The following is a 15,731-nucleotide window of genomic DNA, read 5'->3' as shown; positions in this document are numbered from 1 at the left end:
GGTCATTTAACATTAAATAAAGTGTTTTTTATATTCATGGACATTATGGTTTCAGAAGCTCTTCTCCCCAAGTGAAATTTCTCTTCTTTGCGTTCACTTATTGTGAGATTTTACCTTTGGTTGTAAATTGATGTGGACCTCTTTTTGTCTTAGCCTAGTCATTCAGTTACACAGAGTTACCCTCTGATTGATTCAGAAATATTTTCTATAACTCAGGGGTGCTTCCTTAACCTGAGCTCGGTTGCAGATAGTTTATGAATATTCACAAATTTTTCTCTACGTATGAGATCCACTTTGTCTAAATTGAGGCTCAAAGGGGGGCACCAAGATTTATAGAGTAGGGACTTTCTTTGGTGGAAGAAAATGAGAACATTCTTTTGAAGCATGACGGGGAATGGGAGTGTGTTAAACCAGAGCCCTTTATTCCAAGCTCTTCTGTCAAGAGACTGCAGCAGGAATCATTCTTCTGAACCAGTGTTTCATGGAGCGTACAGCGTCCTCCTGTAGGTGGCGCCCTTCTACTTTATTTTGTCAGTTTTCCCCTGGCAGTTTTGATCAGGAAGTCTCCTTTGCTATCCAGTTTTTTCTAAGCAGGAAATTCTTCTCAAGTATGGATTCCTTGTAGGTTTTGTAACACTGTCACTCAAGCAGGTTCTTAATATTGTCCAATTTAAGAAGTATAAGAGAGCCCAGAATATAAAGCACTTAGGCTAGTCACATGACTCTCTTAAATTAGATTTCTAAGACCATCACATTACACTTTGGCTTTTCATTCCACAATGAGATTTTTTTTCTTCCCTGAAGATTTTTAAAGGAAAGATTGCATTACTTCTTTTTTCAAAAATTAAAATTAATTTCCCTTTTTTTTATTATAAAGGGATAGGATTATGTTAAACTTAAATAGCACAGAAAATGTATTTTAAAGTGATTGAGAAGTATTCTTTTCTCTAAGATGTGCTAGACCCTCAATATGCATTCAGAAAATGTGTTTTGAATGACATTTGAATCGGGAAAGGAAAAGTGAGCTAACTCTACAGTTGGACTAATTAGCACATAGCTCTACTCATATAATTGTTTCTCACCTAAATGAGGGAAGTTTCTGTCCATGATTTCTCACCTTTATATACCTACCTAATGCAGGCTGAGTAGAATGAATTCGATGAACAGTATTACTTGGGTGGATGACTTAGGGCTATACAACATGCCAGGAAGAATAACGGGTTCAAAGAGTTAATGAAATTATTCATTCTCTTTCTGCAAGACAGATAGATAGTTCACTTTTGAGGAAGTTGTCCTTGAAGTAAACTGTCATATACTTTTGAAATAAAGACTTACTAAAGCTCTATCAAGGGATGCTTCTTAAGGAAGGTTAACATTTGACTTACCACTTGACAAATGGGTAGGGGCATGCCCAGGGGATGTCAGGGATCAAGTGCAAAGGCCCCGAGGCAGGAATCAGTGTGGGTGATTGGACCCTCTGCCCCGACAACGCTCTGCTGTGAAGGCAGAGGTAGCACAGTGTATCGAAACCTGGAGCACAAGACGAATTAGCTCAGATGTTGGGTTACTCTGTGATCTACTACAAGTCACTTATGTTGTAAAATAAATGGAGTTGGTTTGGTATTCCTTAGTACTCTTCTCAACTGTAATTTTCTAGGAACCTGTGAAATCTCTCCTTTCCAACTTGCCCTTGCTGTATCCCTACTCATAATTCCTGGGGGTGCTAAAAAAAATCTATGCAAGTGGACACTTTAGTCAATGCTGCTGAAGCAGTAGTTCGCTGTAATCAGAAGTGTCTGGACGCTGATGGTAACCACTCTGAGCACCTCTTGTAATTGCAGAAGTCAAATATGACTTGTATTCATCTTTTGTTATCGGTATATATTGAGTATTACAATTTTAATACAGTTTTTTCTTTCTTAAACTGTGTTTACATTTTTTGGCACCCTCTGTATTTCCAACCTCATTCCCTTCACAAAGCTCTTCCCTGTCTTTCCCACCTCACGTCCATCATCTCCAGTTTGTTCATTGTCACACTGCCTGCATTAGAGAAACAGTGCACCCTTCCATCCCTGCAGGCAGGGTGGAACTTTGAATGCGATGTCAGCAGGGCTCCCTTTGTGTTTTGCACTTTTGATTGGGGTTTCTCTTTTTTCATAGAACGTTTTTTTTTGTTTGCCTTGCCTTTCATTTGTTCAACATGTGTCACATGAATATTGTGGCTTGACTAAACTAGTCACAGGATAGCAGACGTTTTGAAATTGACGGAGCAGATGGTACCAATGGTTTAGATTAAATTATTAACTAGGATCCACAGCAGGAGCCTCTAGCTTCAGCGCAGAGTGAAGGGTGTTTCCTCGCATCAGAATTAACTGGCAAAGTGGGTGTCAGATCAAGTTCCTCCTAAAGAATTGATATATTATCATCCTTTAAGGTTTCCCTTTCTACCCCCAACCACTCCCCACACCAGATACTGATGAAGAGAGCGATTTCCATTTGTCTTGTTTTCAGTATGCCATATGACTCATTATTAAAGGTTAATTCAGAACAAAAGAAAGAAAAGATCATTGTACCATGAAGTTCTAGAACATTGGTGATTTTAAATGTACTTTGTGAAATTAACATGATTCATGGGACAGTTAAAATAATCTTCATGAGCATGTATTGTGAGACACATGTTTTCATTCTGTGGAGAGTATCTCTATAACATTACCTTTTAAACCCTTTATGTGTGTTTTTAAGCCTCAGTATGCAATTGTGAAAACATAAGAATAAGATGACACCTATATATTCAAATTCCCCCGCTTGTCTAAAAAAGGCCTTTCTTTAGAGCTGGTTTATCTCAAACTAGTATCCTATCCAGGGTCGTGCATCTGGCTGTGATGTGATGTTCCTTAAATCTCTCTTAATCTGGCTCCTCCTCCTCATTATTACTATTATTATTATTTAATTGACTTATTGGAGAGGACAGACCAGCAAAATGTTTCACTTTTGGTTTGACTGATTGTTTTCGTTTTTTCCTCTAGCTCTTGTACTCTCTGTAAACTAGAAAAATTTAACTTATCAAAAATGTTTAACTTGAATTTACCATAGGTGATATTTATGCTCGCTATTTCATCACATTGGGGCACATAGTACTAGCTGTCCCCTTAGTGTCTGCTGGATTAGGGAGGTGGCAGGCTGGTCCTTCCACTGGGAAAGTGCTCTAGCATTCCTCTTATGTGTCAGCTAACAGGCAAGTAAATCAAAGAAAAGTAGGAATTTTAAATGCTTAAAATGTTAAACTTCGGAGAGATAAATATTAGTAATTTGTTAGAAAAATCCCTGATGTGAAAAGTAAGATTGATTCGTTAGTCACAAGTGACCAATTCATCTTTTGGTTTGTTTCTAATGTGTTAAATGTGAAACAGCAAGAACCTATGTCAATTTAATTTGAATAATATAAAGTATATTTTTCCATCTGTTATGTCAAATACTTAAGACTATTACTTAAATATCATAAATTACAATTGTATTAACAAATGAATTTTACTGTAGATTTTTGAAAAATCCCTTAACAATGAAATTTTGTCTATCTGAAATTCAACTTTATCTGGACAATCCTGTATTTTATCTGGTAGTGATGTTTTTAAAATTTATTCTTTTACACATTTATTGATTGTATTAATTCATCTGCCTGTGCTATTGATTTGCTTTGCAGATTCAATAATGATTATTATTTTGATATATAAGTATTATAGACTATATAATTGCTCTCAGTATGAAAGTGTTTATAAAAACATGAAACTTAATTCTTTCCTCCAAAAGTTAAAGTTATGGGAAGACTTTGTTTCTTAATAAACAAAAGATAAGGCCTAAATGATAAGTTTATCTATTACAAAAGCTTTATTAAGTGGATTATATTGCTAGTTAATTTTTAGAAATTTCAAAAATCTCTTGCTAAGTGTGCTAAGACTTGCTAAGTGTGTGCATTTTATTTGATAGGACCAGGGGTTTATGTGGGATACTTTCTGCTATGATGTTTCCCAATGTTTTAATGAATCTGAAAAGTATAAGAGATAATGGGTGTGTTTGTAGATTTAAAAATTGCATTTCAAGTATTTTAACCATGAATAAAGATAAGAGTACTCCTAAATTAGCTTAGTCATGTACAATCTTCTGTTTCAGATGTTAAGCTTGATTTTAAAAGCTAGCCTAAAACAAATTGACAGTCAGTGATAGCACCGTTTATAGATAGTGGTGGGCTGAGAAATTTTCAATTTTTGAAGAGCTAAATTCCTTTGAGAAGTATTTAAAATTATCCCTTGGTACACGACCCTAACCAGAAAAGGACTCCATTATATCTAATTTTTCTTTTCCTTCCCTCTCCTTGCAACTTAGAAGACCACAGTGATCTTTATTGATTATATATTCCGTTTTCATTTGATCTAGGATTCTATTTTGTGGAGTTCAAAATGTGTATATATGATACGCTTCGTTTTGCCTATAACTCCTGTGTATAGTTTTTGAAAAAACTATACACACTTTTGAAAAAGTTCCTTTTTAGAAAATATTGTTTAACAAAGTTTGTGACTATTTTTAGATTCAAAATAAAGACTTTTTATACCCTAACTGCTTGTAATGCAGCTCGGAGAGCTGAGGTTTTGCGTAAATGGCCACGGGAAAGCGGGGAAGGTATGAAAGGGGTGGAAGCCTTATCCACGAGTCCTGGGAGGCTTAGACAACCCTGCTCTGAAGAAGCTTTTAGGTTTAAGAATATCATGTTTTGTCCTTAATAAAAACAATAAGAGTATATTTCAAGGTTGTGTACTACAGATGAAAGCATGAATGATAACAGAGTCATTTATTTAATAGCTAGGGTTTTACTCTTTATTATACCTTAAGTATATAATCGTTCCTGAAAACTTACAAACTGTTAAATGCAGGCTCGTAAGACCAAGGGAGTTGCAGAAAAGTAGCCCTAAAACGGAAGTGATTCTGACCTCCTCACCTGTGAAGTAGATTGCCGCACCAGTTCCCCAGTTCCTTTCTGCGCCCCCAGTCGCACCCATTCAAATACACACATCATGCAGCACTCCTGATCTTTTTCAAATGCAGCACTGGTCATAGGGCTTTCCTACTTAAACTCCTCTGGTGACTCCCTAGTAGCCCACCAACTAAAAACCTACCCCATGTGGCACTCAAGCAGTGCCCTTCAGGGTCTGGCCCCTGTCTCTCTCTCTCTACCTCCCTTGCCACTTCCGGCCACATCTCACTCTCCTATAAGCTTACACCTAAGTGTCTGCAGACCTCCGTGTGTCCTATGACTGTGCTTTGCCTGAGTCCCCTCTTCTCTCCTGTTCCTTAACAGCTGTTTGCTTTCTAAATGAGGTTCTGTGCCCTTTGTCATGGGTCCCATTGACAGCATGGTCTTATCTCTCTCCTTATGCTTATTCATTATTTTATTGTGTTTATCTGTCCGGGTGTGACAGCCCCACTGGACTGTGTGACCTTTCTAAGGTCAGTGACTATGTTTGATTGACTTTTCACCCAGATGCCTAACACAAGCCAGCGAGTAAGTGCTCCTTGGAAAATTGCTGAATGGTTGAACATAAGTGCACAGTTAACAGTTAAAAATTTCAGAATATGTATGACTGCAAAATATTCCATACCTCTTTGCTGGCATGTTGTATCCGAACTCCTGAGAAGTAATCAGATAACTGTAAAAATAATCAGATGATTCCTAGAAGGAAAAAGTTTTAAATTTGATTATAAATAAGGTATCATTTCAGTGACCGATTAAGCAGAAATGTTGAAACTTTATGAATAAGGATGCCAATATTTGTACAATAGTAGTGATAGAATTTCAAAATCCTGGGCCAGGACAAGCCACCAGGATCATTCTGGTGATGCCAGAGCATATTTTTCTTTGTAATATTTGATAGTAGTTTTAGAAAAACAATGATTTATTTTAAATATTTTTATTACTTATGTGTCCCAGCAAGGACTTTTGTGTAAGATATATTAACTTCAATGTACTAACTAAAGATATCTTTTCAAAACTTATTGCTAATAAAAGAGGGATTAGGACACCCCAATTCTCATCATCTTAGCTTGGACATGCATTAGCTTCTAGATCTCAGTTTTCTCATTTTCAACCTGTCTGATTCATTGAAAACTTTATTATAGACCTACTAGCAATTAGAAAGTTCTTGATAAGCAGCTAGGGTTTGGGGGGAAATCAAATTGGCTTAAATTAGATCTTCAGTTTGAGATAATGTAAAATTTGAGTAGAAGTTACCGATATGAAAATGGAGGACAAATGAAAGACAATAGATAGAGATGGAGACTAAGCAGGGTGTTTAACGGTAGAAGCTTACTCCATGAGTCAGCAGTCTGTTTCTGTGAAGGTTCAGATAATAAATATTTTTGGCTTTGCAGATCGTATTCTTTGTCACAGCTACTCAGCTTTGCTGTTGCATGCAGACTGAGAGCAGCCATAGACAATAGATACACAAATGCTGTGGTGGTGTTCATTGCAACTTTATTACTGGATGGACGCTGACATTTGCATTTTGTGTAATTTTCACATGTCATGAAATATTCTTCTTCTTTCAATTTTCTTGTTCAACCTTTTAAAAAGTGCCTAGCGGGATTTGGCCCAAGGGCCTTAATTTGCTGATGGCTGCCTTACAAAATTATTAAGGTTTCAAAGGAGAAGTAAATAGCATAGGACAGAGGTTTAAGGACTAGCTCTCTGAAATTGTGAGGAGTTTGTCAAAATCTAGAGAAGGAGCGATCAGATGTAGGAAAGGAACTATAGTTGATCCTTGAACAATGTAGGGGTTAGGGGCGCCGGCCCCTGCACAGTCTAAAATTCATGTATAACTTTTGACTCCCCCAAAAGTTAACTACTTACTAATAGCTTAGTGTTGACCATCTATTAAACCAACACCAGCAATTAACACATATTTTGCATGTTACATGTATTGTATACTGCATTCTTACAATAAAGTAGCCTGGAGAAAAGAAAATGTTATTAAGAAAGTTTTAAGAAAGAGAAAACACATTTACAATATTGATTGACAAACAATCCACATATAAGTGGACCCATGGAGTTCACATGTGTATTGTTTAAGGGTCAACTGTAGTGTGCTGCGGTGTTAAGAGCTCCAGAAATCGGTCATTCGCAGTATATGATTAGAAAGATGAGGAGAGAGAAAAAGACCATTGGTACTAGTTAGAAGTTCACTGGGCACCACTGAGAATTTTTTTTAATGATTCAAGATGGAATTTTAGGTCGTAGAAAAAAGATAACATGCATTAAAACTGGAAGTGATAGGTTTAGACCTATCATTCATGGAGCGGGCGGCTTAACTCTGAGACAAACGAAAGACAACTGTGCGGTCTGTGGATTCCCCTTCCGTTAGGGCATGACTGACCCTTTATTAAACTTAGGGCAACTCAGCTATCTCTTTGAGATTTTATTCATCTATCTGACAGATACTTATATATGATTACCACATATCAAGTACTGTTCTAGCAGCTTAATAACCTTAGAATGTAAATCCTGTTATTACCTCCATTTTACGGATGAAAAGACCAAGGTATGGAGAGGTCAGTCCTCTAGTAAGTGGCTAGTATTCTCCGTGGGTGGCTCCAGACGTGGGGTCTTCACTCCTAGGCTACATTGTCAAGTTTTCCATGTCTGGGATTTTAGGGAAAAAAAATTTTTTTTTAACTGTTGATGCTCTTATAGAGCTAATGTTGGAATAGGAAGTACCATGGATTTATATATTTTCCGTTGAATGTAGAAACTGAGCTATCAAAAAATACTAGAGTTCCCAGAAAGACATGGCTCTTCAATAAACTGTGACATCGAGGCAATACAAATTATAAGATGAAAACACTGCCCTGTTTTCATGCTTATATGCAGGATATGAAGAGATGATAAAATTCTTGGGGAAATCTTTATAATCAATAAGCTTTTTCAAAACACAACTAAGTATGTTACCCAATAAATACCATAATTTATTTGGCTGCTCCCTGAAGACGTGGACTTTGGGCCTGAGTCATGAAGCAGCGCGGAATAGCACGTAGAGGACAAAGTGCCCGGGATGCTGGGATGGAAGCCTGCTTTCTACCCCTCGGCTACCGCTGACCGATGTGTAACCAAATAGTGTCATGGTCTTTACACAACTGTGGCCACTTAATACCAAGCTTAATATTGAGCGAGAAAGGAAATCACTCCAGGGGTGACTGTTGCTACTGGTCATTTGCTTAGAGCGCATCTCTGACGAGTCCTGGAGGACTGGAAAAGCCTCACTACCCAATGAATAGATCTCCCTCTTTCAAATGAGAGCCCGTGAGAGTCACTGTACAGATTTTTGTTTTATTGCCATCGCCTCCTTAAAGTTTTGACTCACACCTCGCCTGTTAAATGAGGTCTGCCCTTACCTCTGCTTCATACTGTGTCCTGGCCACTTCCCACTGCCATCGCCCCTTTCATCTTACTCAGCTTTTTCTTTCGTCCGTTGCACTTACCACCTTCTAATACAACTGTAGTTTGTTGTCAAAATAACGGAAGCGCTGTGAGGGCAGGGATCTCACTAATGTATCCCAAATGAGTGGCACTTAGTATGTATGTGCCCCAAATTTACCTTTTTAATGAATGAATCAGTGTTTGGATGCCATTGTTGTACACATGAAAAGCTACATGCTGTTTTCAATGACTAGTATGTGTGGTGACATTTAACTTCAGAAACTTATAGATTAGGAATCCGAGTGCTTCTGTCCAGAACACGCAGCTACCCGTCTCTAAGGCAATGAGGTTGAGAGGCAGCTTAGAAGCAGAGCGAGGTCACTCTTGCTTTTGAATTTGTTTTCCTAAGGGGAATTTTTTCACTAATTTAATGCAGCTATATAATTTAACTTACAGTCTCAGTCCTTTCTCATTTGCCATCTGGCCATATAATTACTTTTAAGTAAAGCTATGTATAGGATGAAAGAACACAAATTGGAAATCTGTGATAATGTGTATGGTAATATGATAATAATGTGTTCTATTTATTTAGTTGTTGTTTGCTTTGCTTTTGTTGTTGTTCAAAAAATAAGATTAAAATAAGATTAAAGGAGGAAAAGACTTGAGGAGGAATCATTCCAAAGCGTTCCCTAGAGGGAGCCCCTCATATAAATTTTATTCTTTGACTAAGAGCTTTTGTTATAAACTAAATGTTTTGAATTAGTGGATTATTACATTTTTCCATTCAGTTATAAGTCTGGCCCAAAGCTATGAAATAAGAGGTTGTCTAATGTGTTTCAAAAACTGTTTCTCCATGAAGTAGAATTGGGGAGAGTTGTAAGGAACATTCTTCTCCTTTGTTCCTTTTTGTAATATTGGCTGATCTGTATTGTCTTCCTTTTTGTTCCTGTTTCTTTACCCCAGAATGTATTTTCTAGTACCTGCTTATACTCCATTTCTGATTTTTCTTTCTCTATTTGTGTTTCCCCAGTTCTCTGAAGTTAATTGCAAATGGACTAAAGAACCAGAACTCAGTACAGTATATATTCATGTCAGACAACAGCCCAAATAACAGTAGCGGGGGAGGGGAGGATTGTGGGACTTTTTGTTTTTTAAAACCAGGTGCTTAATGGTAATTAAATTTAAAATACAGATTAAAATGATTAGGGTATTTAAATTTCTCCTTTGGAGTGAGGAAGTTGGAGTTTTTAGGGAAAGGGGAGTTGTGACTGCTAGATACAAACAAGATCACACTTTGGAGCAGTTACAATGCTGATTCTCAGTCACTGGCTGACAGAAAAAAAAGATTTGGGTGAGAAGGCAGGGCATACTAATTTGCACGAAAATGCAGCCAAGTCATCACTTAAGCTCCATGGAGATTCATTCTATTGTAAAGTTTTACTGCTTGTAAACGTTCCTTTGGTGTGGGAGGCAGAGGCTCGGGGGGCGTGGTCGGGAAACAATAGTTTGGCTCTTTTTTCCCCCTAAATCAGTTCCAATGCCTGAATTAACTGGAGAGTCAAAGAATCAACACAGACTTGCTCTAAGGCTTGTCGGCTCCAGTAAAAATATCTGGACGTTCATTGTGGCCTAGTGAAAATGGGGAACACATTTACTTCACCTTGACTCCGAGGAGGAAATCTGCTGTTCTGTGGACTCCAGAGAGGAGAAACTTCTGATCTGATGGAGAGAAAACTGAATAAATGAGCCCCGAAGCGGAAAGACTGATGTGGTTATCATGCAAATAAGAACTGTGATTGGCTTTCTCTTTCTGCACATGTTGTCACTGGTAGCTCTCAGCCTTAAAGATTAGGTTTCAGTGGGAGATTTTCAGGTTCAAGGACTGTTAATGGTTTGTAACTGCCTGACAATAAGCTCAACGTCCAAGTTACATCAGCCCGGGCAGATGTCTAATGGGTTGGGAACGGAGGAAGAAGTTAGAATCTGAGCAGAAGGATGCAGCTTGCCACCTGCCTTCTGGACTGAGCTTTTAATGTGATTTAAATTTCTAAGCCCTCTGTAGGCATCCTGGAAATGGTGGCCTTCATTAATGCAAAAATCAAGTCTTTAATTAAACTTTTTAAGAAGAAAAGTAAGTAGTTTGTCTTCTCCCCACTGTGTGTGTGTGTTTGTGTGTGTGTGTGTGTTTTATGTACTATTTCATTCTTTTGAGTGACGGATTTGGAGTGTGAAACAGCATAATTGGCACAAGTTAAATTCCATTCTATATCAGGTTGTTCAAATACCTCACATTTTTGTAACTCTAAGGCAGAATTATGTGATCTCAGCATGTCTTATTTATTCGTGGTTGAGATTTTAGGTGAATTCACTTCTTTTGTGGTTCACAAAAGAAGCCCTTTGAAGAACGGAGGGAAAAAAGCCTTGTATTTATTTTATGTTTGACGTATGTTTTTTTTTTTTTTTTTTTTTTTTTTTGATTCTTTGGCTTACTGTGCAGGGAACCTCTGTGTAATGTGTCACATACTTTTGGTGGGGATGATCCTGTAAAACTCCCTGGCCCTCTCTGTTTTGTATTTTAGAGCTGGAGGACAAACTAACTCTGTTAGACCGATCAGTCATTGTTAAGTAGACAGCTTTTGTGGTGTGGCTCCATTGTGTACTTACCAATGGTTTAAATTTCTTTAATCCAGGCTCTTCTTCATTCCCGGGGAAGTAGAATTTTTATAAATATGTGGTTTTGTTTTTACATAGTTGCTGGTTTATCAATTTTAGTTTAGTTTTTAGTTTTGGGACCAATGTATTAAACTGGGTAAATGTGCATGGGGAGGATGCATTGGTAAGAAACTTTGGAGAAAGCAACAAAGAACTGCACTCTGGGATCGCTTTCTGCAGCTCCCTTGCTTGGAGGCTGTGTTTGGATGGACTGATTAAAATCTACCCTGGCAAGACTGAGATTCGCCAGGGAAGAGACTGCCAGTCTTTCATAGGAGCCAGTTGGTAGCTGTACAGTGAGTGGAGCTGATCGTACGATTACACAGCCTCGAATACCATTACTTGGATTTGATTTGTAATTGGCAAATAGGAAAAGTTTCAATTTTCAATATTTTCCAGGTATGAAGTGTGGTAACTCAATCTTTCAAATAAACGGACATCAGCACAAAACATTGTAATTGACTAGGGCTTCTCTTTGGGACATATGGTGAGTCCCGCCCCCGTGCAAGATTCTCAGATACGTAAGTCAGAGCTAAGTCAGGTCTTTGTGGATTTTATGTATTAAGATTGATAGCTACATGCACCAGGCAGAACATTTGTTCAACAGGAGGTTATGGGAAATGCCAGGTGCCTAATTTACATGCTTCTTTTGTCAAACTCCAAAAGCAGAAAGCACACAGGACATTTCTGTTTTTAACTCGATGTCTAGTTCTCAATATTTATTATTTCATTTAGCAATTGATGGAGATGGTGGGATCATTTAAGAAATGAATTATTTGGAAGCAAGGCTTGTAGAATTTAGTGGCTATAGAAAAGATGGCCCCTGGGGTGGGGGCTAACCTGTGGCTCAGGTTCCCAGGGGCGCTGAGAAAGGCCCAGCTCCTCCTTCATGACGGTTCCAAAGTCAGGGGCTCCTTTACAGTGATTTCACTGCTCCTGCCACAACCATGCTTTACACAAGTTATGCTATGAGCTAAGACTGTACATATATTAGTTAATTTGAACTTTATGACAGTTGTAGTAGCTGTGCTGTGGGGTACACTGAGTTAACTTTAAATAGGTTCAAATGGAAAGGTTCAATAGTTCATGCACGCCTGTTCATTTTATTTTGAGAATCTATTTTATGGTCTAGTTACCAGAGACATGTTATATTGTAGGAATGGGTATGCCCAGTGTGCACTCTATAGTATAGGTCAGAGTTAGGGAAGAATCGTCCCTGACTCACAATTAGCCTGTATCTGCTGATTTTATGGGTGTTAGACTTATCACCCCCAGTAAGTGCAGTCTCTTCTTTCTCTTATGCCTCTCTAGTCTCCCCTATGCCTGGCTCACAGTGGCACATATGTAGAAAGCATTAAAAAATTGTTTCATGTTGGGCTCTACTGGTATCTCATTTTAGGTTGTGTTTTCATGAAAAAGGAAATAGACAAAAGAGATCCCAAGTCCTGCGGGGAATAAAGGAAAATTATTATAGAGATTTAGCATTCTCTCGTGATTACCTATCCTTTCTCCCTCTAATGTTTTCATCTCATTTGTGCTGGGAAAATTCAGTTGAATTGGATTAGGTTGGGAAAAGTCAATTACATTGGAATTTTTGAAAAGCATTTTAATGTAAAAGTATTTTATGAAAGCAAGACGTACAGAGAAAATTTTGTAGCACAAATTGATTTCTACTTCTATTAGATATGCTATTTAAATATACTGCATTGAATGTAATGCTTAATTTTTAAAATTTAATTGAGTTTTTACAGTGATGTTTTAAAATAATGCTTGAGCGGAAAGATTTGGTCTCTACCGCTCAGTAAGAAATTTGTTTCTGTCTTGACAATCTGACATTTACTGATGAAGTGGCATTGTACAGATGAATAACAGATATCTGTCCTGGCGGACTTAAGTAGGAATTGGAAGTCTATCAATTTTGTCAGTCATTTTCTAACCCTGGAGTAGAGGGAGGGCCTAAAATGCTAGGAAGCAATTAACTGAGCAAACGGTTCTACCAAAACCTTGTGGGTGATGACGGACAGTTGCACTGTTTCCTTTAGAGACAAAACACTGTGGAAAGGACCCCTGCAGTCTAAGATGAATCCTATTCAGAGTTTGCTCTATTTCCCCCTTGCTGGCTGGCCCTTACCCATGGATGTATGAAGCACCAAGAACCGATCTGGATGTAATACATTTGGAGCCCACGAAGCTCAATTTGACACCTGAATTTATTCTCTCTCTTTACAGCGGTTTCCAACCTAGATGAGGAGAGTAGATGGTCAGTCCACTACACTGCCCCATGGCACCAGCAGGAGAACGTGTTCCTTCCCACTACAAGACCCCCCTGCGTAGAGGACCTGCACCGCCAAGCCAAGCTCAACCTCAAATCAGTGCTAAGGGGTAAGATTGCCACCTGCAAGCTTGTTGTTCTTGGATTACTGACCATTAGAATTGAAAGCATAAATTTGATTATTTACAAAAGAAGATCTATTTATAATAAACATGTAGTATGCTGTGTCTTTATGAGCTATCATAAATACAGCCTAGAGAGGCCTAATATGTTCTTGTCTTTGTAGAAACTTGACTATTTACATATATGCAAATCTTTCCTTAAAGAGCCCACCCTATTTAGAAACCCTCGAGTGAGTTTAAACCACCAGTATCAATTTAATCTGCATACTGTAAGTATTCAAAGCAAATTTGTTAAAGCTAATGCTTTCTAATGGTTTCTTCTGTTTAGTTCAAGTTGGGAGGAAAGGGGACCTACACATAGACTTTGAAGGAGTGCATCTTGGTTTGATTGATCAGAACTTGGGCAGCACCCAACTGGGCTCCTGTAAGTAGGTTCTGTCAACCGATGGACAGAGTACACAGTGGTCAGTAGTAACTATAGGAAGAGTGTCCTGTATCTAGTTTATATTCTCGTTTTTACTTCAACTTGTTGATGTTAAGAGGTGTAAATGTGTAGCAAGGAGGGCTTCCTGAAAGTGATTTTTAAAAAAGGGAGGAAGTACTGTAACAGACTTTTAATATTTCAGAGACTTTTTCTTAAAACAGACAACCAGTGTTCTTATTCTACCAGATGCTGCTTCTACCACTTTTCTCCTACGATGCAATATTGGGGCGTAGTTATACTAAAAAAGTACTCGTTGTTTATCTAAAATTTAATTGAACTGGATGCCCTGTGTTTTATCTAATTGTGAAAGACTACGATCTGGGAGAAATACTGTCATGAGGAAAACCCAGCATGAGCACCCCCTCTAATTTTTATGATAGATTTTACTTGTATCTCAGCCATTGATTAAGTAATTAATTCATTAATGGACTGTTACTGTGATTAGTGACGACTGGCTACCGTTCATTAAACACTGTATGCCCAATTACATCAACACTTAACTATATGCCAACTATTGCATGTATAATCTTATTTAGTCCTCAGAATACTCCTACTGCTTGCTGTTACTGCGCCAGTGTTACAGATGAAAAAATGGAGACACAAAGATTAGAAACTTTCCTACGCACTCATGGTTAGTGGTAGAACCAGGATTTAAACTTGGACATTCTGAGGCTGCAGAGTTCACATTCTTACCTGTTGTACGATACTGTGTTTCACAACCATTTGTTAGAAATCTATTCTGGCAGAAGTGCGGACTACAAAGGCAATGTCTTGTCTCCCAGGGAATTTATACTTTTGTTTATACTGCAAATCACAATGTGAAAAATACTCAAGAGATGGGTCAAAAATTGCTGCATGGGAGTTAAAGAAAGCAGATAATTTCTGCTTAGAAAGAGAAGGAATAACTCTCAAAGGACTCAACATAAGTTTGGTATTCTGAACAGAGCTACACAAGCATTTTAGATTGTAGTCCTGCCCTTTAATCTTTTATAACGCTTAAATTATCCTGCGTCTTTCAGTCTTGGCGTCGGACTGTCCAGAAATGAGGACATTGTGGGTTCCCTTTCTCATTAACCTGAGGCACCTACATATTTAGTGACTGTACGCTTAAAGGAGAAGAATGGCGTTGGTCGGGCTCTTTTGTACGGCCTTGTAGTTGTACTTTGACCTTTACTTTCATGATGTCGGTCACATAATGTACCTAAATCCAACCAAAATTTCTACTAGGTCTCTTCAGGTCCTAGCGATTATCTTCAGGAAATTTTGTCAAGGAGCTTCCCCACTTGTAGCTCACCTTCCTCTCCCAAATCATTAATAAGAATATTAAATGGCACAGGTCCCAGGACAAAGCCCTGAGGCAGTGCCGTTGTTCATATTTCTCTCAGAGCTCTGAGCAGAGCACTGCGTGGTCTGGCTTGTAGAGAGTGCTTTGGGGAAGGTATGTGTGAGTTTGAATATTCAGGCCCAGGTTTTTTTGGTCACTCTCCAGGAACCGGCTTCACTGCCTCTTTCATGTATTTTCAAGTACCAGATCAGAGTTTTTCTTTTCTTTCTTCCCTTAGAAAATTAAACATCTGTGTCTAGATTTTTCTGATTTTTATTTTCTTTTTGACGATTCAGTAGATTCATATGAAATTTCATCACCACTGGTTTTGCCTACACTTGGATTTAATTTTGAAA

At 38.1% G+C, this 15,731-nt stretch overlaps 1 protein-coding gene across 7 annotated transcripts in view; it reads left to right on the top strand.

Annotated features, from left to right (window-relative positions):
* NHSL1 (NHS like 1) overlaps positions 1-15,731 on the top strand; it is a 124,524-nt gene that overhangs the window by 51,081 nt on the left and 57,712 nt on the right. For 6 of the 7 annotated variants that reach the window (XM_033097611.1, XM_033097638.1, XM_033097601.1 and 3 more), the window contains exon 2: positions 13,403-13,555. In XM_033097611.1, coding sequence (XP_032953502.1) covers positions 13,403-13,555 — 153 coding nt within the window. Of the gene's footprint in view, positions 1-10,012; positions 10,593-13,402; positions 13,556-15,731 lie in introns of those variants that run through there. The other variant, XM_033097655.1, reaches the window with a different exon arrangement.

The sequence above is a fragment of the Rhinolophus ferrumequinum genome, chromosome 3, assembly GCF_004115265.2.
Source record: "Rhinolophus ferrumequinum isolate MPI-CBG mRhiFer1 chromosome 3, mRhiFer1_v1.p, whole genome shotgun sequence".
NCBI classification, from domain to species: domain Eukaryota; kingdom Metazoa; phylum Chordata; class Mammalia; order Chiroptera; family Rhinolophidae; genus Rhinolophus; species Rhinolophus ferrumequinum.
The sequence above is the reverse complement of the archived record's forward strand: the minus strand, read 5'-3'. Positions and strand labels throughout refer to the sequence as shown.